We start from the raw sequence: 27,974 nt of genomic DNA on the forward strand, positions 1-27,974 counted from the left end.
ACATGTCCAGTCATCTGTTATCAACAACGACTAAAAGTGAGTACCGATGAGGCCTGTTTAAAAGGTATGTTAAAACAAATGAAGTAATAGATTCTTTGTCAGGCACGAGGCACGAATTGACAGATTTAATTATTGTAGCAACCCGATTATACCCGGAATACTCGAGTAGACTGAATGTACAGTTAGAGGTAGTGAAATTTCGGCATGAATTTGCTTCAGCTGTTTTTAAGTTGATCCACACAAACAATCAAAACTGTTATAAATAAGTATAAATTTCACTGCCTCTGCGTGTACTTGGTATACTTGATTCATTAGCTCGATATTTGTGATTATTTCAAATGTCAGTTATTTCGTCCTTTTGACATTTTGACGTAGAGTTTTTTCGACCGTAGTTATTTTAACCGTTCGATATTTTATCGGGGTTATTGTGACCCCAATTGCTTTCATTTTTACAATTTTTGTGATGAAAATTGGTTGAATCTTTTAAATGAACAGGTAGGTGGGAATTATCTTTCCGACGATTAATTTGTCGAATAAAACTTAAAATATCGTTGGAAGGTCCGAAGTCAATTAAAATTCCAATTCATATATACAAAAAAGGCTTTCGTGGCAGTACACTTTTCCAAAGAACTAACCATATAAAAAGAACAAATTGTTCCACGTTCAAACTTTTACTTACCTACTTACCACGAACACTAATGAACATGTTCGACATATGATATAAGTATGTATATGACATTCATAATACCCAGTGGTTGATAATACAACATGTAATGTGATTATTATACAAAAAAATTGTTTAGAATCACTTTACGGCATAATCGAATTATTATGTCAATTTACGTCGCAGTTCATATTATAGCCACTCCAAACTTTCATTGTAACTTCAATAAATTATTTTAATTCATCCACACGAATTAAACGAGTTTTTCGAACAGGTCACGGAAGGGCTTTTATCACACAAAGAAATATTATACAATTAAGTCACGTGGCTGTAATTTTGACTCTGGCAGACTTCTATATACATATTTATAATACTACAAAGGGAACTGTTTTTATTACACATTTTGAGTCCTCTTCTCTATACACGGATGAGTTTAGATATATAACGAGTGCTGTTTTCATCGTCAAGTCCGTCGTCTATCTGTAATGTCTTGAACGATGTATACATTCATATCTGCAGTGGAATTGAGTAATTAAATCTGAACCACCGTTCATAATAGAAAAAAAAATTGCGGAGGGTTACGCATTCATTTATTATCATTTACTATTGTGCGAGTTAAAATATGGTTCCGCTTCCGATGAGCATTTAGATGCAGCATAATCCAATTTGTCTTCATTCTATTTATATTTATATATTGTTGTCGTCAGTAGCTTTTGTTGTTGATTCAACTATGACAGGAAAAATTGTTTATGCACGATAGTATAGGGGGGATGAATTAACAATATTTGTTTTTGGCAAATATTTACACAAGAATATTGATAAATTGTGAACGGCACCATCATCGTAGTTGTGTGTAAATAGACGAGATGCTGAGTGTAAAAAGACCTGGAGGTATTTTTCAAACGGTATGCCCCGGTTAAAGTTTGAATGTTGTCTAATGTATAGCGTAGGAAACTTTTGTCGACATGCAACGGTTTGTTAATTTTATTGATAGCAACCGAAATGAACATGACGCTGTATATATATGATATATATATGATGGGCGAAGGGTATAATATGGAGGGAGGCCAGACTCTGATTCTACGCGACAGTGTTTTTCTATGCTGGCAGCAAATTAAAATTTCTGTTTATTTCTTGTTGGTAAAGTAACGTTCATTTTGACATGATTGTTAAATGAAAATTAAATTTTTAATGAATTTCCTGAACAAACGAAACGAGAAGGCTTTTCGCTGTACAAATTGTGGCTGGAAGGTTTAATGTAATATAAAATTTCTTCTGGGTACAAACTCCGAACACCAGTCTTGCGAACTTTTCTTTCGATACCATTGTGCCTATTGTGGAACAAATTAATGAACAAACATAATACTAAAATAACATAAATCCCCGGTGTACCACAATGCCATAAATCTTACCACCCCTTCGAATGTTTTGGTATGGTTTTTCTCTAAATTACTAAACATCTCGATTAGCATTCGACATGCGTTTCGTTTGGTGTTAAGACATTATACCACCAGCTGAAAATCCCTCTCTTACAACACAGTGTTCTGTAAATGTTCTTATACCTTTTTTCTACACGTTCAGTATTATTAAGCTCACCCTATTATATGCGTTACACTCCTATATTAGAGGAGAGATGTATATATACTTACTATACTCTATTAAGACAGACGTTCTTTTGTTGATGCATACATATACGTTTACTGTACCTATATAGAACCATGTACAATCTGTACGTATATATCCGTACACAATTCACATAGCTAAACGATCAGAATTTATTGCCATTTAAATTCTTCCCGTTCATTGGATTTGATTTTTTTTTTCTTCCTGAGATGTGAAATATTTTCTCTTTCATCATTTTCGTGGTTGAATATTTCCAATTGTTCTATTTACGAAATAAAGTTCAACTGATTTTGAGGGTTGAAAATGTGAAGGACATTTTCTAGCGAGAAATTTCAATTATTCCTACGAGAATTTAATGATGAATTTTAATTGGAACAACAACATAAAATTGTTAACTCTGATTGATCAATTTTCGGAAATGGTGTGCTGTTTGATTTAATATGTCGGATAAATCTAAGTGTGAAGGGCACCACAATGATTGAAATCGTGCTCTTTAAATAAATACGTTTTCGGGAAATATATTTTTTCCTTAAAATCTGCCACTCATTTATGAAATCGTCTGATATAAACGACAAACTGATGGATGGAAATTCATTAATTCAGTCATTAAATGAAGGGTTTTTAACCGATGGTTTCAACGACATTCATTTGTAATACGTAGTTTTCTAGGTCAAAATCTACATCCGAATAATTCGATGACGACACTTTTGACGCCCTATTCGTTATTTCATGAACTGCAGCTCAACTGATAGACGTGAATATCTCTTTTATTTTTGGGTTTTAGTGCATCCAATGGAACGGTTTTGTCTCTACAAGTCGATGTGAATTACTTCTATCTCTGTTTGTTGAATCGCTCTGCTGTAACTTACTTTAACTTCTAGGATATGCGTTGTCTAAAAGGCATGCCTTGGCTAAGTGATCATGTCATTTGTAGTAATAATGTTTAACTAATTAAACTCTAAACAGCAAAAGTTGTAAGTACGAAAAGTAATTTATATTTTCAATTTGTGTATCTTATGTCGAAAACACACCAGCAATTTTGCTTTGCTGAAATATACAATTATGCTGCGTTTTTCATTGTAATTATATCACACTCAGGGACGCAAAACGGTACGTTTTATGTCGCCCTTTCAATCTCTGCAATGTTATTTAAGTGTCGATTTTACAGGTTGATCACGTAATAATGTAACTAAGTTCCTTCCCCAATTGAGTGAGAAATAAAACTACTAAAAAATGTAGTTCTGACGAATTGTAAGAATGATGAGGACCCACAATCCACTCACAAAACAAAGAATTCTGTGGAATTGAATACATTTAAAAAAAAATAATTAATTAATTCCTAAGATTTAAGATTCTCAGATCATTCAGCAGATATAGATCTCATCGTGAATCTCGCGCATAATTGATTAACTAATAGAAATGTTTTTCCGATATTAATCGAAAAATTGAATAAATTGATGCATATAAGCATCCCTAACTTAGGGACCCTAAGTTTAGTGATTTTGGGTGATAAAGTGAGTGACTGTATGGTCTAATACCTGTCTATTTGGCTCCGATGTGTTGGCAGTTAGTCGCAGGCGTCAATAATTGACCCGAATTAAAAGATTTGTGGTTCTTTTCTTTGGATAACAATCAAATTTTTGTCTTTAATCATAAACCATATTGTATTTTCTATAATCGTCTTTTAGCTGTTACAGTAACTGTTACTTTTTTTGTATTTTTTTAAAGTTTAATTTAATATTAATTTTACAAAGAACAGTATCCAATATTAATATAAATTTGTTTTGCTTGAATTTGCTTTTAATCTTTCTTTTATTTACTTGATTTCGGTTACTAATCGATTTTTGTGTGTATTAACGTCTTTTTTAAGATTTTCTTTTCCATTTTTTTTTCTTGGTTGTGTCTTTCAAAGAGAACGTTTACTGATATATTTTGTATATAATCGTATTAGATATATATTCCTTTTATCTACAATTTAACGAAATGTTATGTGTGTGTGTGTCTTTTGGTGGATGTATCATACTTAAAATTAAACTTTTATTTAGGGTTTTAGGGTTTTTAATATTTATAGATTAAGAGGGATTACGAAGGAAAAAGATTATGCTGGAAAATATAAATAATAGAAATTTTCCATTTGTTTTTGATAATAAATATTTATGACGAAAATATAAATCATAATGAGATTATAATTAAATCATTTTTCTTTGTTTCAATGGCTTTAGGTCCATTGTTTCTTTTTCTGTTTTTTATTATACTTCTATGGCTAAGAGGTTTTTCCCAACACTGTCAATTTATAACTAAGTAATTACTAAAATACACATACATATATGACTTTGATACTAATCCAATTTTTACTAATTTTTTTAAATTTTTTTATTTACTTTTATTACACATTGCCGGCACCATTAGCTTAAGTTAATAAAGTTTTCTTTATCATGAAGGTTATTATGTACATCTACAATATAATCATTTAATGCGAATATATACTTTCATATTAATATTTGTTTAGTTAGACTTTTTTTTTAAACTGGAATCGTTAAAAAGAAAACAAATTTAGAATAGAAAATTATATTTATCACGAATCACGATTGATATATAAATAAGAAGAATTTTTGTGTTTGTTTGTTAAACTCGTAACAAAGTGAGTTTTGTCACATGTTTCCGGATGTTACCCAGCGGTTTTGATTTTACAATCCACCATATTTTAATTAGATTTTCAGGGCCGCTAGCGCGACTCGAAACATAAAATAGTACATTTCGTACCTAGGACTAAAAGTCTTTTTTAGCGTGTGAGAAGTTTCCAGACAGAGCCGAAGGCGAGGTCTGGAATCGAATTATCTAAAAAAGACTTTTAGTCCTTGGTACGAATAGTATTTTTCATATTGGACGGAGAAAATTTTCGGGTCCTAGATATGAAAATGTAGATTTTCATTGTCTAAAGAAAATAGTGTGAAATATCATAGCGCCGTTCATAGCAATAACACTGCATTGACAAGCGTCAAATTTGGTGGCTTCATTGATAAGAGCTACCGCTCAAGGTTGGATATTTAACTCAAATAGCGAAAACAGGTCGTCTATCTTTGCAAAAGAAGCATATAGCCTAATGGGATTGCATCAATAATTATCTCTCCGTGCAGAGTTTAATAAGTGGTAACTCGAGCAGCTACCTACAAACTTTGCCAGATGATATATCTGACTGTATTGGATAAATAAAATGAAAATACCAGAGAAAAGAACAATTTCAAGTGACTTAATTTTCGAATGGAAAAGTTTGAAATTTCACTGGAACCATTCACTCTAACGATTCGAGCTGGCTTTCCCTTTTCAAATAATTAGTATTTCTCGAAGTTTGCCAATTTAAGCTAGACAATATGACACAGTAACATTCGATATTTCCTAAAGGATTCGGTGTTGCAATGTTATTTTTAGTTTACCCAGATTAATAATGGAAATGTTGAAAAATATTTGGAGGAACTAACTGAAGGTAGAGTTATGTGTATATAAGATTAGTTGGTATAATTAAGAATAATTTTATATTTTTAAATCTTTTTTTGATGTTTTGTTCAATGGATATTATATGAGTTTATGTTCAAAGTGTATTGCATTAAGATTAGAAGCCAAAGGGTAAAGCTTTTGAACTGATTAACGTTAGCTAACAGTTAGTTTTCCAAATAATTTTTCACTTTATTAATGGGGTTTTACTTCTACGGGCAATGAGTATCCTATCAAAAATTAATTAGAAATTAAATATAATTAAATAAATAAATATTTGCCCGTGCAAATTCACACCACAAACATCCTTTACCAACAAACATAATTTGGAGAGATTTAGCAGTGCACTAAATATTGTTTTCGCTCTCCTTACCACAAACACATATGTGATTCAAAGTAAATTACCCATTATTGCTCAGTACATTTTATATTTTGTGTTCTATCTAAACATTGAACTCTAATAAAACAATTATCTAACACATGAAATTCACTTCATTTTTTTATACAAATACATTTATATGTCACAAATTGAGTCCGAGTCCTGAATAAGATTTTTTTCAATCAAAATTGTTCGGTCTTTCCACTATATTTAATGTTTCTCAATTAATTGTGCTGTTTGTGGTTCAGTTTCGTTTAAATGATCTTTGGTTTCCGCCAATAAATTTAGTTTTAAATAACAGAAAATGTTAAGTATGAACGGATACGACATAGCTAATTTTCAATTTAACCGGAATTTGAACTGAAATTTTAATATGTCATCTCAAATACTGAAGGATATTAGTTTCACGAGGACTTGTCCACTTTAATTATATCAAAAGTGGGCTGTAATTTGAGCCCATTTGACATGTGAAACCTTCGTTAAATTGCTGAATTAATTTGGTTCATTGGTGGTATTGAAATATAGAAATAAAAAGCGGAGAATATTTTCAGAACGTAAGAGAAGATTCGTAAAAAATTTCGATAATTGTTTTCTATGAGATTCTTTGTACACAATTTAGTTATTTATTTAAGTATAGTACACGATAATTTTATTTTTGTTCTTTTTTTAAATATTTTAATTGAAAACTTTTTTTTTGTTTCATTTTAGTTACAATAATTTTTATGGTTTTTTTCCTATTATAATACTCTTCACACCATTTTTTTTATGCTGATAATTGATTTTTTTGCTTATGGGAGACATCTTTCTAAATGACATTATTACACATAATATTATTCTTTTTATTCTGATAATGATTTTTAATTAATTAATTAAGTGCTAACAAGCAATAAATTATTGGAGCCAGATATATCTACTTTTAAAACAAGTGCACTTTTAGTAAATTATAACGAATATGAAATTATGTTGTCAAACCCTTCTGTTTTTTTCAACAGATTTGGATTTATATTTTCGTACAAAAAATGAAAGACATTGAAGGTTTAACCTCTTACGACAACAATATTAGTAGAATTGGCGAGTTTGTTACCAGCATCGTTAGTGAAAGTATTATCAACATATTGATAAAGGATCTATTACTTCATTAGTTTTAACAATTATTGGTCTATATAAACTGAATTAGCCAGATATAGTCGCCCATTTTTGTTGACACTGTCGATAACAGATGATAATTACTGTCTGTAAAGTGTACTTCTTCTCGATAAGTACTTGATTTTAATAAGGACAATAAATAGATTGATGGAAGCAATTTGCATCAGGACATGAGAGACTCTCTCAGAGAGTGTAACTATAACTGCAACTATAACTATGACTGTGTTTGTTTCACTGACCAAAGAAGAAAAAAATCCGAAACTATTTCCCCCTAACCCCTTCGTTCCATTCATATGCTCTATGTAGATAAAGCACATACGGGGACCAATAGTTGGGCCTGGTTATTAGAATTTTGATCCGTTTTGGCGTTTTTCTGAGCCACTTCATTTTTGATAAGGGATGTCTATTTTAGGAAAATTTATTCGCTAAAATTTGCTGAGATCGGCAAATTTTCTAACATTTTTTGCGATTTTTTTTAGAAAATTTAGCAAATCAATTTTCCAAAAATTATAATTATAATTTAACAACAAAAAACTAAAATAAATTTTAGGTTGGGATCAGTTCATACGGTGTAGTATACTTGAACCTAGTCGGATTCCATTAATTTATTGCTTGTTCAAAATTTGTGTTGGTAATTTTTTCTTCTTTAATTTTTTTTTATTTATTTTTAATTGTTATCGACATGCAAATAAAAATCTGTTTAATGTCTGATGAGTAATTTTGAAATTTGAAAGCTGTTAAATTATTTACCACATTTCGTATGCTGTCTTATCGGCAAAAAATTTCGATTCGACGAAATAAAATCCCGATTGTTATGGGACTTTGTGTTGGTAATGTCATTTTAAAACATGTGTAAAGGTTTGGAACATGATCAACAAATAATTTAACAACTCTCAAACATTAAATTAAGGAAAATTTGAGTTCAAACAGAAAAATATTTTTTTTTGCATAGAAAATATTCTAATTTTTGTTTCATTTGCATGTGCGATAAGGAAAATAATTAAAAACAAAACCGAAAAAAGAAAATCAACCCAACGTTTATGTTAAAGAGCAAATGAGCGGTATGTACAAATATTTATAATGGTTCTCTATACAAAATTCTTTTTTTTTCATTAATTTTCTTTAAAATATCATTTTTTTTTTCAATTAAATATATATATAAATTTATGGCGGTTCATTACTGATATGCGTTAAGTACAAGTACATGTTCATTTTAATTAAATTTATTTTTTAAATAATTTAGCATTTAAATATTTTGTTAAAATTTCAGTTAAATATTTTCTTTTGTTTTTTTGTTTGTCTTACTTTTCTTTTCGTGGGATAAAGCTTTCAATTTAAGACTACAAAGAAATCAAATTGACGTCAGGGAATCTTAAATAAAATGCCTTCTGTTTTACGTGTCATCTAAAAAAAATTGGTTATCTCATTTACAGTTTTTTTTTTAAATAAACTTCATTTTAATTCAAATAAATTTTTTTGTCTAATACTTAAATACATGTTCAATGAAAACACAATCTAAATAAGAAGCGCTTCCGCCAATTGAAATCATACAAATTTCATTAATTAATTTTTTTTTAAATCTTTTTTTTATATAAATGCAAATTGAATATATATAATGTAGTGCTTACTTAATTCTGTTACCATCATGTTTTTTTTTTGTTTTTATATGTTTAAATCCTATCAGCTAAATCCTTAAATTAATGTACGGCTATATTAAATGTCCCGATATGTCAATGATATAATTGAATCATTCGTGCCATTTAATGATAAATATTAATATCACTTTCAGGTAATAACAGGCGAGCCTTGACTCTTGATATGTATCGTTACCTTGGTTGTATCTTAATTGTTTGCTTTTTTTGTTTAAAATCATAATAATAATAAAAATTAAATTTTCCTTAAATACTTATGAACTCTACCGATAACTTATTAGTCATTTTATTATGTACAGTACATTGTTTTATACAATTCATATTTTTTTTCATGTATCATAACACATTTATGTTAAATAGTTTTTTGTTTGTTTGTTTTGTCTTAAAAATATTAGTAAATTTTTATGATGACAATAATATGATTGACAATATGTTTTCTCACTACCTTTTTGACGTGTTATCGGCGTTGGTTCGATAAAATGATATGTTCGTGATACTCAGGACTTGGTTTTCATTAATTCTATTCATTGATAGATAGAAATGTTTTCAATATCCCGTTGATTTCTTCTTCTCCTTTCTTCAATATAACTCCTCCTCCTCCTCATCATCATTAGCAATATATATATTTTTTGTTCATTTTTTTTTTTGGTTTTCTTTTAATTTAAAATAATTTTTTTATGCTAAATGTTGTATTGATAATTTCGACACTCTTTAGTTATGGCATAATTGCAATATGACGTCAATATTTGCTTTTTCTTCTTTTAAATAACTATATTGTGGTCCGACTTCATTGTATCCGTTTTTTGTTTTAAACGATTAAACGTTTTTTTTCTTGTTGGTGTTTTGGATTTTATTTGGATAGAATCATTAAAATGATTTGTAACTAAAACTAAAGTGTAAGTTAAACTCCTACAGCTCCTTTAATGTTTTCTTTTTGATTTTTCTTCAGCCTTAAATAAGATGTAGGTTAAAATTCGGTTAAAATTGGATATAAACGATAGAAGCCCACCATCCATTAACAAAAAAAAAAACTTAGATGCACTACCAGTGTCTAACAGACTGTCTAATAAATTTTATTTGAGATTGCGATTTTGACTTATAATTCGACGTTTGATTTGAACATTATAAGTAACTTCTCCACACAAAACATATGGAGCGTTACATTTTTAAGTTTTGCATCAACTTACAACAACGCACTGCAAACCAAGTGCAAACCAGAACACATTAGAAACAATATGTATTTTTAAACTTGGTTCTGGTGCCTGGTTTGCAGTGCTTTGCGTATAATTTGTAAGTGAAGTTTGCAATCTTCCTTTTATTTACCGTCATTATAAACGTACATTCAATGCAGTTTTCAGGGCATCGCATTCAAACGTCAAAGGTATCCAGATTAATGCTGGTAAATTTGGCTGGTATCACGACAGAGTAAAGTTAACCAGGCAGGAGCGCTGATTTGACTAGGGACCTGAATAATCTAGTAGCCGTATATTTTTTGCGAATGAAATTTTTCAATTTATGTCAGTCCCTTATTTGACGTTTAGAAAATGAACCGCTCCTGCCTCCGGTTTTTGGGTCTTTGAATTTATGGAAATGTTAAATTTTTCAGCACTCATAAATCCCTGACGGAATGCTTACTTTTTCCGCATACCCTGTAACTTAATCCAGGACACGTCCAGGACATAGGACAAATGTGAGCGTTCTAGTTAAAACTATGTGACGTACTGCAATTTAACGTAACAAATTCGACACTAGCTGTTAAAACTGTTTGAATTTTCTGCGCGCTTATTGCGTGAATTAAGTTAGGTTTAGAATTATGATAAAGTTGATAATCAGTAATTTGTGTCTAATGTGAGTTATCTAATTGCTTGAGATATCATTAAAAAATGTTTTAAAATATTTCTCGGGCACTGGAATATATTTTTAATAATTTCAGTCTAGTATTTCGTTTGATTAATTTTTTTTTAATTTTCCTTGATCGTTGAATTTTGGTTTTAATTTAAAATTAATTGGTAGCGAGGGGGAAAAATCCACCCGAATTACAGTCCAAAATTGGTTGGTTTATTAAAAAATAAAACAATTAGCCTAACGTTTCGGTATGAGAACCATATATAAGATTTACGAAATGATCAATACAACATTCAAAGTTTATATAATTTTATGTTTTTGATAAATTTATTTTTTTAGCTTGCATTTCTTCTCTAAATACAATAAGAAAGATAACATTAAGTAAAGTTGTATAATTATATTTGTTGTTAGTGTACACATACATTTTGCTGTGTTGAGTACACCGCACAACATCTCTAATTTAGTACTTTCGTTTTGTTTTCTATTTTCTTCTTGATTTTTCTTTTGGTTTTTTTTATAGTTTCAAGTTGTAACTTCATAAATATTTAATAACCATAAAATATGAATATCAAACGATAAGCACAATGTTTATAATAACAAAACTGTAACAAATTTTTCACATTTTCATAAAATCTATCTTGATAAGTTAACAATTTAAATTGGTTCAAGGGGATTTTAAAGGAAGTACGTTCAAGAGAAATAAAATAAATAAAATTCTTTCCAATAAATTATGTTATAGACACCACAATTGGAATGCATTCATATCGCTCGAAAATTTGATTACTAACGAAGTATATTTTAAATAAACATTTTGTAACACCTAAGTCATATTCAACAAATTTACATTCCTTGTCTAAATGGATTCGAAACTCTACTACTCGGCGCCGGTGGTTGCTGCTGCTGCTGCTGTTGTTGTTGTTGCTGCTGCTGCTGCTGCTGTTGTTGTTGCTGTTCTGCCTGGCGGAATGGATTTGCCGGCTGTTGCGGAAGCTGCCTTTGATGTAATTGATTTTGTTGTTGTGGAGGTGCCGGCCTTGGCGGTGGTACATACTGCTGCTGTTGTTGATAAGTTCCGCCTTGTTCTTGATAACCTGGCTGATACTGTTGTTGCTGCTGGTATCCGTCATATTGTGCCGCATACCCATTGTCTTGGTCCACATTCGATTCCTGAATGCCACCAGTATCGTTCTGGTAATTCTGATATTCGAGGTGATTTTTCAAATTGCCATCGACAAGGCGTTGATCTTGCATGGAATATGTTTGGTATTCTTTGTTCGGCGGATCGGCCATTAGAATATTTGCTTCGCTTTCGAATGGTTTAAAGTCGTAAATGTGTTTCAGATATATCAGCACTGGTGCGTAGAGTATATTTGAAAATGCTATTCCAATATTTAAGGCAGTAAAACCAATAGCTTCGACAACACCGCCAGCTATAATCGGACCCACGGCGTAGGCAACTGAATATGAAATATCAGCAATGGCATATATACTGCCATATACGGATACGTATCTAACATCTACTAGGTAGCCAAGTGTCGGCAACAGTGCTGTATCAATAAGTGCAATTCCAAAACATATTCCACAGATGGGAATCATTAACATTTGATATGTTGTTGACAGTGGAATTAAGAAGCAACAAAAACCTTCTAGCCCCAATCCACACGCAGCCATCAGCCATTGATGTTGTGGATATTTCCGTGCCATTTTGACAGTTAGTACTACGCCAAAAACGTGCGGGAAAAATGCTGGCAACCAGATCATACCAATCTTCCAATTGTCTGTTGTAATATAGTCCTCCATCCATAGCGATATGGTCGGTTCTAGGAACGCTAATGCAACATTTGACATCATCAAAGCCCCAGCGCATACTGCGATGTAGGGATCCATCAGCAATTTCCAAATTGGTATCGACGGAGCCTTCTGTTCACTACTAGCTCGTAATTGTTCTGCTATTGGTTTCATCACCAGCAATAACATCAGACCGTCCAATAAACACACAAAAGCCAGTATCAGAAATGGCACCTCCTTTCCAGCAAATTGGTACAACGCGCCACCGAATGGAGGTGCAACCAGGCATCCAAAACTGATAAAAGCCAGTGCAATGCCCAAAGCTCTGGACCGCTCGTTCTCTTCCGTAAATCTATCAGCAATCATAGCCAATCCGGATGTATCAGCAAACGCTGAACCAGCTCCTTGAAGTGACCGTGCGAAAAACAGAACGCTGTAACTTTTTCCGCAAGCAAAGACGGCCGTTGAGAAAAACATAATCGTCAAACCAATCATCATAGGTATATCATAGCCGATCTTGTCAATTAAAGCTCCGGAGAATGGATTCACCATTAGTTGCACAATAGCTTTCGATGCGAATAGAAATCCAGTGGCAGAATCCTGGCCATGATGATCTCTAGGCTGTCCAACGGTAAGGGTTATATTACCCGGATCACCCCATGTACCAATTTCCCTCAGATAATCGGGGATAATCGGCACAATGACCATGTACAACATATTGTCCAATAGCAGAGCAATGGATACAATGACCAAAATCAGTTTCCGTTGGTTCTGTGGCTCTTGAATTTTGGTCCATAATATCTCTTTAACCTCGTTAAATTCGAGGTTGATCAATGGTACTTGAAATGACATGGTTGTTTTTGTTTTTTTGGTTTTCGTTAACACTTATTACCTTTGATAATACTGAGCGGATGTTCACTCAAGCAGTAGTTAGTGCTGTTGATGCGCAGGCATTGTCCGTAGTAAAGTTTTTTCGGCTCTGTTCTGGAAACAGATGATGCGATTCGTTTGTTTGCGATATTTAAGGCATTGTCTCCATGGTTTTGGTTTTTTGTTTTTAAATTATTTGTGTAGCTCTTCGAGTTCTTAAGTGTGGTTGTTGGTCAGTGACTTTGTTGGTCCAAGAAGGCAACCTTTAACACACAGAAACAATATTTCCGTTAATTTTTTTTTGTAATACTTCGATTTTTTCAATATTTTTTTTTGTTTTTTTAAAAAAATATTTCTCATTGTTTTTTGTTTCATTCAAAAGAAATTCTTTTCTTAGTTAAAAATGGTTTGTTATTTTGCTTTATTGATTTTATGATTGAAATGTTGTTTCTGTGATTCAAAGGAAGCCATTTTTTATGTTCAATTATAACCTGTTATTGGTTTTTCTTAAAATTATACTTTGTAAATAAACTAATAATTGCTAATTGATTAACGGTTCGTTTAAAATTTTCTAATTTATTTATTAAACACACATTTCAATCATTATGGATTTATTATGCAAAACTACTTGTTCAAATTATATGTAGACAAAATGCAAATAAAATTGATTTCGTTTCATTGGTGATTTTCTTCTCTATCTTTTTTATGTTCAATTGATCGTAGGTATATAATGACGAGCAAGTTATCGGTAAGTGAATATTCATGAATTTTCAAATATAAATAGTGGGAATTTCTACAATCAAAACATTCACTTGTCCTAGCATTGTATATCTATCTACATGATTTCCTTAGCAGGAAGAATTTTCACGGTAAGGAAAAGTGATTTTCAAAAATCTATAGATTCGTCTCGATAAGCGTTGTATATGAGTCATTTACATCTGTGGTCAGACAAATGTGAAAATTCAAGAATTGGTGTACATTTAATACGTCAACAGGACTGAATTTTTATGTATTGGCGCAACGCACTTCAAGCATCTGGTGGTCATCTGCTGTTGCAAGTACTCTACTTTACATGAACATGTTTTTAGAATGTTTTACGTTTGTATGATGTAATGTCCACTTTCAGTACTCTATTTAGAGTACCACTCATGCTTGAAGTAAGTTGATTACCGAAATCTAGGTGTGAATCTACTTCAGCTGTTCAGCTGGTCCATTCACACAAACAAAAGTATACGTTTTGTTTGTATTAGTGGAACAAACAGGAAGCAGCAGAAGGATACTAGTACTTAAATTTTACTGACTCTTCCTGTAGCAGCTTGAGTAGCTCTATAGCGAGTACACAATAAACTATCTCAAAAAACACATAAAATCTCCTTCTTACAACATGATTTTTTTCATTATCAGAAATGTATTGTCAATTCGAGTCAGGACTTATATTTTGTGGACTTCACTAACAAAAAAGAGTTGAAATTATTGCCTGTAGCAGGTAACTTTGTCTACAGGTAATCTAGATTAGCTTCTGCGGCTGTATTTTTTGTATGAGGTGCTACAGCTGTGGCAGCTATTCTAGATTACCTAGAGAAAAAGTTACCTGCTACAGGTAAGATTTTTAACTCTTTTTTGTCAGTGCTCGATGTTCCATATTTTGGTAGAATAGTTTCCTAATATTTGTCAAAATTTTCCCAATTTGCCAATGACAATTCTAGCAAATTTTGGAATCTTTTTGTCAAATTTAGAAAATTAATTTTCTAAAAATATGCCCTGATTCAAGTGGGTAAGAAAATTCTGTTGATTAAATAAACAAAAAATCGACGCGACTTATAGATCTCGAAAAAATCTTGATTTTTGTCAGTAGCCAGTTTCGAGGCAAGTGGTAAAACCGGTGGCATTATGAGAAAATGGATCAACCACGAGAACTTTTGCGAGACTGAAATTGAAAAGCAAGGGAATGGAAGTCGTACTTAAATAATAATTGAGAAATTTATTTTATTTTTTTAATTTGAAGAGATCTTCATAAATATTTGAGAAATTGATTGATCAAAATAATCCCTGCATCAGACTGAGTGATTTATTTTTTCCCAAGTGACAGTCTCATTACTATGATTTCCATAATGACCGGATGATGCATTGCTTCATTATACGAATGTAACACAAAATCTATCTGTTCCTAATGGCCGATGACTCATCATCATCAGTGATGAGTATAGAATAACATCCAAATCGTATTACCGATTTCTATTTCCACTAACGAGGAATTTAGGTTAGATTTTACACAGGCAGGTATACATAATGCGCTACCTATTTTCGTTAAAATAAAATTTGAAAAATCGATCAATTTTCAACCCAAGCTCTATAAATTGAATAAGGAACGCTGTGTATAACCTACCTACAATATATTGTACATATACAATCCGTTTGGATATAAATGTATATTTTCATGAAATATTCAGGATCGGTAGATTTTCGTTTATATAAGGGACTTTTAAAAGTTTCGTATTTCAGACATCGTTTCACATCCACCTATACCGACGAAATTTGTTTAATTTTGGATAGAATGTTAAAGAAGTGTATGACAACACTATATAATATATATACAATATACATGGTGGCAAAGTGGAAACATTCATATGAAAGTAAGGCAGTTACGACAAATAAAATTTCCATTTTTCGACATTTTCATAAAGTGAATCAGAATTTGTTTGCCAACTATATGCTTAAGTTACGTACGTTATGTTTTCTATGAATATTTTATGATCGAGACGGTAGTTGTAATTTTGAATCTCACGTACGTATGCTGTCGATGTAACAGGAGCCGAGCTCCACTCCCCACTTCGACAGGGTGATGTCTTCAAATGTTTCAGTACATACCTATAGGTATTCAAGGCAAGTATCGGTGAACTTACGGATCAGTTGAATTTATTATTTATAAGGAAAAGATGAACAGAAACCATGAGACCTTCTCAAGTCGAAGATGTCATTTAATGTATTATTCTTTTTTGGTACTGTTGCAAAGGTTTCTGAAAGACAATGCGGCCATTATGTCAATTTTGTACCTTCACAAGTATCAGAATATGTTTACATTTATCTGACATTCTACTTTCCATTTGGAATGAGTCTGTGTCTCTTTGACCACCACAAGATAGTGTAGGCAAACCCGACCTTTGTGAAGGTCTCTAGGGTGATGACCTGAAGACGTTTCGTGCTCTTAGAGTATAACGACAGTAATCAAAGGACCGGAACATCACATCTAATAAGTCTAAGAATTGACTTGGCTGTTGTGCAATCAAACTTCGACTTATCAAAGTCATTCTGGTAACTTTTAAGACTCTTATGTTGACTTCGATAGATCATAATTAAAGTAAACTCGATATGGTCGTAAAATGGCCTCATTTCGAACAAACAAATTTTGAACAAACATTGAACACATAACAGGCTTGGCAGTAATAATTAACTTGATGGATGATTAAAGGCCGAGTAAATTAAGTTCACTTGTTAAGAATCATGTCATTGCAATAATCAATTCAAGGTAGTTTGTTACGAAGCCAGTTTCCATTTTCTTTCTTTCAGCTAGCAATAGTCCCATCAAATTATCTGAAATTGTACGATCAATCGAAATAATGCAAAATCAATGCATTCACAGTAAGTTCACACATCCAACATGTATTGTACTTTTTGATTTGTTATTCTGAAAAGGCTATGCGGTCTACGCCATTAGTATTTTAATGTGCATAATTGGGTCTGTCCCTTCATAAATATTTAATTCGAATATGGTTTTGCGTCATAAAATAAACGAACATTACCTGAACGAGGCGAGGATAATATTTTTAGACAAAATTTGCCCTCGATTTCATTTTAACATTTAACTGTACGATTTTTGAATAATTAAAATAGACTTCGGCTTCAACGGATGAACCAGATATTATATTGAGGACATATTATATTGGCTTCTAATAATGACTGTAGACTCTATAGAACCGAAACAGAATCAGCTTTTACGGTAAGTGTTTAATCCACGATTTTTAAATGCAAAAAACATCATACCCTCACGGGTGTACCATTTTACCATAAAAATTGTCGTAAAATATAGTAGAAATACCATCGATTAGTCAATTGCCGAAAACTATAACATTCAGAAAATAAAAAAAAACGAGTCGCTCATTTTGAACAGGGCTGGTACAAAAATCGAAAAATGTTCTAACAGAGACAATAAAAATTGTTCTAAGTTACACACCCCCGTGCATGCATCCCGTCGTCAGTAAGAACTCAGCGTATTGAATACATAAAATCTTGAAACACGCGTAAACAGAGTAAAAATAGCGAAATATTCTTTCATCGCATACAATGCGACCCTGTGTGTTGTATACGTGCATTTTATACGAGAGGGATATTGTTTTTGTTGTTAAGCTTAACTGGGATAAAGTGAGCCTATGCATTTTTAAACAGTATTATGAAAACTCAGAGCTATTTAATAATTTATTGCCAAAGCATAATACATAGGAGTTGAGTTGCATATGTTTGAGATACACATTATTTGGGGATATGTTTGAGATACACAACAGAGGATAATGTGATATCGAATCCCCAAAATATAAAATTGTTTGCGAACAAGGTATATATGAGCTTATATGTTATTTAGAGCCGAAATAAGAGAAGGGTAAGTTTTATGTTTATATCTAACGACGTTAATGAAAATGTCGCCATGGTGCATTTTGGAACGTTTTGTCTTACAGTGTTGAAAGTATAAAAAAAATATTATGGAAAGTCTTGCGGGGGTTATGATGTATGGAAATATATTTATTTGCATAGGACTGAGTTGTGTGTGAAATTTCTTAGATAATTCCTAGAGTAACGACAGTTACACCAGTTCAAAATATTTCAATTATTCACAACGTAAACTTATATCAGAACATACGTCCATCACAAATTCAGCAAATTTATTTTTGAAACAAATGCGTAAGCAAAACGAAATTTTGACCGGAACAATGAACAATGAAAAGCCAGAATCCGCAAAATGGACAATTCGTTTAAACATATTGAAAGAATCACCTAATCAAAACGGATAAGGATATGTGCAATAAAACCATTTCCATTGTTCGTTCTTATATGCTCATGTCCTCATACATAATGGGTTTATGCCCACAATAGATTCTTTCTGTAAGTCGATCTTTTATTTGTTTGGGTTGCTGGATACTTCATGAATAGAATAAAAAATCGATTCATGAGCTAAAATGAAATAAGAAAAAAAAAAGAAAGAAATTTAAACTTCGTCTAGCATCGAACGTAATGTTTGTTCGTGTAAGTGGATAGTAAAAACAGTACAGATATAACCTGATCCCAGCTAATGCATTGCAATGAAAATTTCCCGAAAAGGTTATAATAAAGCAGAGCAAATCATGCCCTTGGGTATTAAGTTGTATCATTTTATCAGTCAGGGCCCTTGTTAAAAATGTATGTTATGTGTATACGGAATATGCCTACCAAACACATAACATTTAGGGTGAGCACTTGTTTATACCGTACGGAAGGTACGAGGCAACGTATTTCATTCCACAATGGGCGAAAGGTATGAAATATCAAAAGTAATCACCCCAACGTATAACATGAACTCATGTTGTGAACTCTCTTTCTCTCTATGTGTGTGTTTGTTGTTTGAATGAATGGAAAAGTAGCGGAATTAAAAAACGTACACGACTTTAAAATGTTTTGCTGAAACTTTTTCTACCAAATGTATTTTCCGTTTCCATAGCAAAGTGGAATTGAATCTATTAAATTTTTGGCTTGCACTTGACAGGCACAAACGGTCGTCATTTTTGAAAAAAAATTAAGCAAAAATTGTAACTATAGTTGGGAAATTTGTTTCGTTTTGAAAATAGGGCAGACCATTCATAGTGTAGTCTAATCTAGTCTTCAGGAAATGTCTGAAATCTTTCGCATTTGCAAGTGATGCAATTGTTATATGAGAAAACATATTACAGTCAGCGACTCTCATATAAATGACGCATTTTGTTTCATACAGACAAAAGTGCTTACGCTTGTTATACGGGTTAGATAGTTACAAGCAAGCGCGTGGTAGGAAAACCGTTAAAAGACATAATAATAGTTCAGTTTCTATGAGTGGATCAACTGAAAAACAGCTGCCACAAAATACATCACTTATTTGAGAGTCGCCGACTGTACCTGGAGTTAGATTACCTACAACAGATAATGTTCTGAAATCTCATTTGTGAGTTTTGCACTCAAGCCGCCAGCGTTCATGCTTGAAGCCTAAAAATATGAATTGAAGGACACATAAAGGAGACGTTTTAATGAGAATACTACAATGCTTTTAAATCAAACAACGAATAGTGATGAGAATTCCTGCAGCGCAATTGCGACAAGACCAGACAGACTGCACGATACGCAGAGAATGAAAAAAAAATGCGTCAGAAGTAATTTCGATCTCTACAGGTGCTGTATGACATTGTAATAGGGGCAACCAACAGCGTTTATTATGCGTATTTCAGTCACTTAAAAAGAATGTTTGAAATGTAATGCATTCACGTTTGCTTAATGTAATTTTATCTTTTTCGCTTCGTTAAAAATTCCTTTCAATGCCCTAAAATTTTCATTTCACAATTTTCAATCGCTAAATAAATAACCTAAGTCACAGTCAAATCCCACGCAAAATACCTTTCATTTATTTAATTTCTAATGTAAATCTTTGCCACACCATGTTTCCGTTTCCGCATACGTCCTGCTGAGTTTTATATTCTGTTGAATTTTTTTTTCCTTCTTCCAATTTTTCCTCTTTAAATTCATTCATCATAGAACTTTATGTGAATATAAAGTCGCACAATTTATAAGGATTTAATTTGATGTATGCAGATTGGAAGTTTCCCAGCAAGGATTTAAATTTTTTATTAAATTTTTTTTTTGCCATGACTTGGAAATGATGTGAAAACTTTTTCTTTGGAATTATCACTTTGGTGGATAACATAGTTTAAGAAATGTTATTGCTCAATTGAATCGCAATTTGTTGCTCTCGGAGAGAAAAGAAAATACGCCACGAAAACATAGTATTCATTACAACCAGTCGACAAAAAAAAATGCTTTTTTAAAGACATTGCAAACAATAAAAAAGCAATTAATCAACCCCTAACCCTAATTCAACAGGAATATATCAGACAATATCCCTCTCCGAACGGGTACGTTAGATGGAATATATGTATAAAAGAATGAAAATGTTATTTTTCTATATTTATTCCTTAAAATGTCACCCTCGTTCAAAATCCCTTTGTTTTGACATAATGGCATCGCGTATCTAAACAATTGGGGATGTTTTACACGACCACGTCAAAGAAAAGAGGGATTTATTTCGGTTGTACGTATAGATAATATATATGTTGTCGCCCATATATATATATATGCATCACATTAATTCTGTATTCTACTCGAAGAGGAGCGCTGAAAACAAGGATAACTGTTTTTACTGTTATAACCGAGAAAACCGTAAACGACGTAATTTAAAGAAAAATAAAGGAAAGAAAATGAGAAGTGGAAAGTCGTGTTATCAGTGTGAGATACACCCGATACACAAAAAATGCCATGAAAAGAAATTCGAATCCGAACAGATTTATTGTGGCGCATTATTGTGACAGATACAAATTTGCATTAAATTTAATTCCTGAAAAATCGACCATGCAAGACTTGAAGACAAAGGAGATAGACATGGCAATAAAGAGAAATTAAAGGTCATTGATGAGGCATGTCACGCTCCGAGGAGAAGATTCATCTGAGGCGAAACCGGAAAACACTCTCGAAGCCATTGCCATCACTTCTCCCATTACCAAGTAGGGTATTTTACTGAAATCTTGAAGTAAAGTTCACTTTACCACACATGTTTAAGTAAACTAACAACTTCGGATCTCTCTTCTAGCCTGTTTTATACGCATTTACCCTTCGCTCTCGGAATGCACCTTCTACCAATTCACAGGCACCAACAACAAATTTTCCAATCAAAACTTTCGGACCAAATATTTTTTGAAGGCAAGTGCGAAAACAGTATTCCAACTGATATTTAAATGCACCCTTTCCTGGGAACACCTTTGTTCCGGTCACATCGGAATAATGTCGAAACGAGAAACCTCAATGCAAAGCATATGTCGAATTAGCCCACTAAATCATACGAAACCGCAAACAAGAAAATCTATCGATAAATGCGAATGCTTCCATCTCATTAAACACCCTTTCATCGGTTAAGGCTAAGGCAGAGGTTGTAATGAAGGAGTATAATGGAAAAAACGATGAAAATAATCCCCACTTGTTAAAAGGAATTATGAAGCCATAAAAATGATTGAGTGAAGTGAGGAATTATGATTTCCTTGAGTATTTTTAAATTTATCTTAGATTATTTTTACACAAAACATGTGTCACTATTATAGATTTATGGTTTTCGATACGGTTATATGGTGGTTTTGTTTGTTGAGCTGTATGTCGAGGGTGAGCGAATTGAAAAAAAAAAATAAAGGAAGAAGAAAGAATTATCGAATATCATGGGTAATAATAGGAAAATGTGTTTGAATAACTATTAAATAAATATAATGAGTTGTCAGATTATTATGTGCTAGTGCCCTTCGTAGTAGTATATTTCCGATAAATAATTCGGTTTATTAGTTTGGGTGTGACAAGCTATTCAATGATTTACTAATTAATCATTATGGTTGTTGTACTGTAAATTGGTATATGTGGTATCTGTTGGATGCATAATATGGTCAGCGTTTTAATTAAGTGTGTGCGTTAGTTGTTTTAATTAACTCCGAGGAAACAAAAAACAATGTCGAATCAATGATATATCGTCTAAATATATGCTCTGTAAGACTGGTCAGTGGAAATGACAATAATCTTGAGTAAATGTTGATAGAGGAGAAAAATTGTAGCCAACAAGAGTCAATGAGAGAGTTAGTACGAATGGTTTTGCATGGTAAATGATGACACATCATTTTTAGACATATTTTTTAGTTGCTGCAGTTAAGTTATAGTTATTTACGTATCCGTGGGGGACGGTATATTTTATTTAGGCAATTTCGCGAGTTGTAGTCCGACTAGCGAAAGTGCCTAAAACCACAAATGCGTATACAACTTTTCATGCTGATGGCCTAAATTACGAGAAAAATCTTGAAATTTATGCCCAAGGCATGAAAATAATTTTCATACTCAACTTTAAGCTAGACGTTGATCAAGAAAGGTCGCTAACTGACTAGTTTAGAAACTTATTTTCTAACTCATCATTTCCAGGAGAATCATACTATGAAAAAGTTAGACTATTCGGCAATAAACTTCACAAGACTCTTTTCCCCGTAGCTACTGACGATTTTATACTCAATATATTCCGTCACGATCCAATAATAAAGTTATTTTGTTTGTTTGTCTAATGGCCAAATGTATGCATAAGGTCTTGTGTACACATATACACCCGATCCAGACCATAACAGAATTATTCGAGTATAAAAGAACTTTGGCATGTTATTTCCTAATGACGTCAAATTCAATTGACATGGCTTCGAGTTCATAATGACCACTCGTAATTAAAAGAAATTTCAATTTTCTTGTCGCCAGATACGTGTTATTCTTCACATGAAGTTAGAAAATCTTCTTATGTCTGTACTCAATAACAACCTTACGAAGAAATTTTAGAAATAGATCTAAGCTCATGTCCTATACCAGTCATTTATTTTTAAAAACCATCCAATTTTAAACTTATATCAATCCACATAAACGTTCCATCAACACGAATTGGCTGAATACTTTAGAGACACTCCTTACTCAATTTTTTCCCTTCTATTGATAGATGGAAAAGTGTTAATGTGGAAAATGTTTCTTAGCAACTACCATAATCAATGGAACGTATGTATAATGTTGGAATGAGATTAATTTGAAGTTATTAACACTGGCTGCTTTTTAATAGTTATTTACATAACAAGTGATAAAAAGTTGAAAAGTGGAGTTTTCGTGTGAATTTTGTTGATCCGATGCGAAGGCCAGGTCAATAAACACACAAAAACGAGGATAATATAATGGATTTTACATGCTTTTGAAACCTAAACCAAATTTCTCGTTTTCCTTAGGTGTTAGCCACTTTCGACCATAGGGAAAACAAAAGCATGTAAAAGTCAGTAACTTATTCAGAGCAAAAAGTAAAAAAATAGAATTAACGTTGTTCAACAGAGCATTTGTGGACGTTGTAGGTGTCATACTTTTTCGAATTTTTCTAAAAAGATTCTAAAATTTCAATAAAAACCGATTTGCTCTTAAATGATATCTCGCTAAAATTGATTCAGTTATTATTACACCTTTGGCAGCATCGTATTCTAATACAAATGACTAATTTTATAATGGAAAATATTATACTTATGATCAAAGGGAAGACTAACTTATGATCAAGTTGATTTGGTTTCGTTAATTTTAAGTTTCGAATGGACTGAAAATGGTTACCCCCTTTTATGGAACCCAAGTCCGACATTCGAATGGCCAAGATTAATGAGTGCTACTTCCAAATTTAGAGAAAAATTTACGGCCGAAAAAAAAAGTTCTTTTAATAGAACCAAATAACTAAGTTCCAATAATGCACCCTTCATATTTTTCTCATTCATTAAACAATATTTAGCATTCGATGTTTTTGTGTCTGAGCTAAAAATAACGAGTTATAAGCACGCTATTTATTGATGGAGTAAGTCACGCAATCTGTTTTTTTTTTTTTTATTATAAGGGTTGATACTTAACTTTATGGAAAAGACGTTGGAAATTCTTCCGAACAGTGTATTTTGCGCATGTATCGGTAATTAAATCTTTGACCACAAAGTTAAAGGTCTATCGATTTTAGTTAAATTATCACTTGAAATAGTAATGTCCAGATTATTGGTTGAAGAAAACAAGACCGTTTTCTCAATGGCTGAAAAGACATTAATTTTCAACGGTTTTTATTTCCATCAGGTGGTACGTGAATTATGTGGGCTCATCACATGTTACGTAACCATTTAAGTGTAAACTGTGAGCAATAAAAAAAGCTTATTATCATGCGTTCCATGGAAAACGAACTGTATCTCAGATATGATAGCACTCTTTTATATAACGCTATTTCAAAAGTGGGATTGTTTTATCCTCAGTTTTTCCATTAAATTTTATGAAGTAACAGAGAAACGAAGTTTTGTTTTATTTTCCGCCATTTTGAAAATTTATCGTCGAACAGAAAACTTTTCTAGGTCAAGAAAATACGTTCTCAGTGAGTTATTTCTGTAAACTCAAAGGGTAATTGAATCAATAATCAATGAGAAAGTTAAGCACGACAATGTGGTACCAATGTTTCATTAAAAAAAATCCCATCTATTATCACACACACACATACACAAAATGAACTCCAACTTTGGACAAAGTTTATTAAGTCGAAGAATGTTTCTATCTACCGTCGGTGAAACCATTTAATTTCCTAAGCTGCACGATTCAACTTAACACATTGTTCTACTGCGAACAAACATTTTCTTAATAAATTCATTCGTAACATAATTGAATAACGAGAGAGGGTATGAGGGTGCCATTATAAGTCGTATCAAAATTCAAAAACGATAGATCATCGAAATAGTCAAAGTTGATGGAAGGTAACGTTAGAAATTGAATTAAAATGTCAAGGCATGGGTAAATAATTAAGTTTTGTAATTGTGGGAAGACTTTAATTGGATAAACAGCGAAGTGTGTTTTGGGAATTAATATTTTCGTAACGGAATTTTTTCAATCAAAATTTGAATATACAAATTGTAAAAAGGGAAAAGATTTTTTGTTTTAAATAAAATTGTATAACCAACCTGTATCTGGGATAGCTCCAGTCAAACGATTGGCGAGTATTCCGCGTACGTTGGCAATAACCTTTTGGGGTGAATTAGGACCACCGAAAAAGGCACCACCTAATTTCGAAAACAGGGCGGATTCACCACCACTAGGACCTTCCGATGACGCCACGGTCCTATTTGCGTTATTCAATAAATAAATTTGGAAAATGTACCACCAAAAATGTTCCGATTCAATGAAATTTTTTCGCTCTCGTTTCAACGATTTTTCACTGTTATGTAATCCACAATATCGTCACACCGAATCAAAAACAATTTTTTTTTTCGAACGGCCGAATTTTCCGAATTTTAAAATTTGTTTTCTCAATTATTTGCCGTTGTACGCTTCCACTCGTATGATATTACTGTTCGATTGTTTAGTTATTGAAAAATGAAAATTTTATTTGGTTGTCAAAATGGAGGGCTACCGTCCAAGATAAAAAAAATATTTTTTTTATCTGCACTGTCGAGTGGACCAACTCGACCTGGTTGCAGCAAAGGTAATATCAATCTGCCGGGATTCGAGTGTAGCTTTTCAACCCCCCGTTGTACAAACAGTGCAATAACACATTCGTATATCCCCGCATTTCGATCGATGGCAACGGCGCATGTTTTCACCCTCTAAAGCAATTGGCAGAAAATTGCTGTGACGTCATTATTGTGTATCCTCGATGGTATCCGTTGTTTAATCGTTATGTGAATTCTGATACAAAAATTATTTTTTTTCGTTGATTGTTGTAGAAGTACATGTCAGACCATTTGAGATGCTTATGCCGTGGTAAGAAATTTTATTTGTAGCGCGTGAATTGTTTTCGTTATTATTATTATTTCTGTTTGTATTTTTGCTGGGATCGATAAAGTGTTTTTTTCACATTTTTCTTTAAATAGGACAATCGATCGAAAAAATTATTTTCGTATGAACGGAAATATTTCGTCCATAATGAGTTTTTGGTGAGATGTTGAAGTTTTTATTTTTCTTTCGTATCTCGCATTCAGCTACTTCCTTAAATCCCGAACATTGTTCAAACTCAAACATTGTAAACACTCATTGTTTTTTTAAGAAAAGAATGTTTGAAAAATCTATTGATAATGTTACCACCAACTGTGAAACAATAAAAGCACGATAAGCGCTAAGAATTCCTACTAACGTAGCCATTTTGAATACATGTACCGAAATGAAGTTGTTTACGTACTATATGTGACATTGTTAATACGAGTCGGAGACGAGCTTAACAATATCTTATGCAAAAAAAAAATCATTTAGCTATTCGATTGGGGAAAACAGTGCGAATCCCTCACCGTCGCAGATGGAATGGCTTGCAGCAAGACGAAAGAAAAATACACGAGACACACCGAAATCATTAAAGTTGTCTCTATGGCATTGAGCGCAGCTCGTTTTCAAACACCATGGCACCATGCTCGACTATCACGTCGCGACACTAAACGACCTGAAACCCACACAAATTTTATTTCTTTTGAAATTTTGTTCATATCTAGTTATCGAGGTGGAAATGTGTCATATTTCAATTCTCGGATGCAGAAATAGATATTTTTGCGATTAAAGACTGAAATTCGACGAATTTTGACACGAAATGGTGGAAACGTTTGATTTTCCCGTACTTCTCAGAGAGAGGTATTTGGGACCAAGATCGCACTTTCTCGGCCGCTCTCTACGGCCGAAATTGGATTTTCATATATATTTTGTAGGCCTGCTAAGAGAACCGCAAGTAAACATGTCCATTTTGGTTCTCATAGCAGACCTTCAAAACTTGATACGTCACACGGAAAAGTACTTTCGGACTTCATTCCTTGTGACGTAAATGACTATTTCCGGCCGAGATCAAGTGTGCATGCTTTGTTGTTGACTCCGTCTGGTTAGGACAAGCTTACGACGAGTACCGAAAAATTCAACTTTTCATCACTCGTAACGAAATGTACTATTTTGCAACTCAGCAATGACATTTTTTTGGTCCCTTAATATTGATGCTATCGTAGGCATATGATTTGTATTGTCACTCGGAGGCGTAATAATGGTTATTTTTGACATCGAGTGTACAACGATTTCTGTAACAGAGGCATCGAAAGTTTGCAAATTTTGCACATTATGATGCTGAGTTGTATAAAAGGGTTTTATTTTTAGATCGAAATAAATCTGAATGCCCGCCTATATATGCCGCGAAGAGCGAAGAACACAGAGAACTCTTAACAATTAACTTTTGCAACGTTTCTTACGAAATCAACCAATTACTTTCTAGGCCACCGGATCCCGAAAGCAGTACAAAACTGATTGCAATCTGTGTTAAATTATAACTATAAAACACAATAAAACACAATCAGGATATAAATACTTAATGAAAATACAATACAAATTTCTCCTACCTACGCCGGTCATGAACTCAACATGGACTCTCAAATAAATAAGTATAGAAGAAATGAATGCATTGCGTTGAACACTTGACAATAATGAATACAATTGTGAATGGATACGTACGTTCAGTTTTAATTTGTCGCTATATGTAATCACTTGGACGTGGTTGTCTTGGATGAACTCCAATTTCGAATAGGATTGTTGCAGTCTAGTACTAAAATGGAATTCGTATCAGAATTAGTCCCTAAATGATATTCTTTTTGACACCAGTGAAAACATTTTACGCTTCAGA

At 32.6% G+C, this 27,974-nt stretch overlaps 2 protein-coding genes across 2 annotated transcripts in view; both read right to left on the reverse strand.

Annotated features, from left to right (window-relative positions):
• Positions 1-25,570, reverse strand: part of LOC119068511 (choline O-acetyltransferase) — a gene marked incomplete at its 5' end in the record, with an annotated part of 80,738 nt that extends 55,168 nt beyond the window's left edge. Inside the window, one exon of the mRNA XM_037172116.1 lies at positions 25,294-25,570. Coding sequence (XP_037028011.1) covers positions 25,294-25,570 — 277 coding nt within the window. The remainder of the gene's footprint in view (positions 1-25,293) is intronic.
• On the reverse strand, positions 10,916-26,089 carry LOC119068458 (vesicular acetylcholine transporter). Its single transcript, XM_037172043.1, has 2 exons — positions 25,294-26,089; positions 10,916-13,722 (listed from the first exon to the last, which is right to left on the reverse strand). The coding sequence occupies exon 2, from the start codon at positions 13,439-13,441 to the stop codon at positions 11,642-11,644; it is 1,800 nt and encodes a 599-aa protein (XP_037027938.1). The 5' UTR covers positions 13,442-13,722; positions 25,294-26,089; the 3' UTR covers positions 10,916-11,641.
• Positions 26,090-27,974: the final 1,885 nt, after the last annotated feature.

The sequence above is a fragment of the Bradysia coprophila genome (assembly GCF_014529535.1).
Source record: "Bradysia coprophila strain Holo2 chromosome X unlocalized genomic scaffold, BU_Bcop_v1 contig_185, whole genome shotgun sequence".
Classification (NCBI taxonomy): domain Eukaryota; kingdom Metazoa; phylum Arthropoda; class Insecta; order Diptera; family Sciaridae; genus Bradysia; species Bradysia coprophila.

Coding starts and splice junctions, on each gene's coding strand:
- LOC119068458 (XM_037172043.1), bottom strand. CDS start 13,441: ATGTCATTTCAAGTACCATTGATCAACCTCGAATTTAACGAGGTTAAA.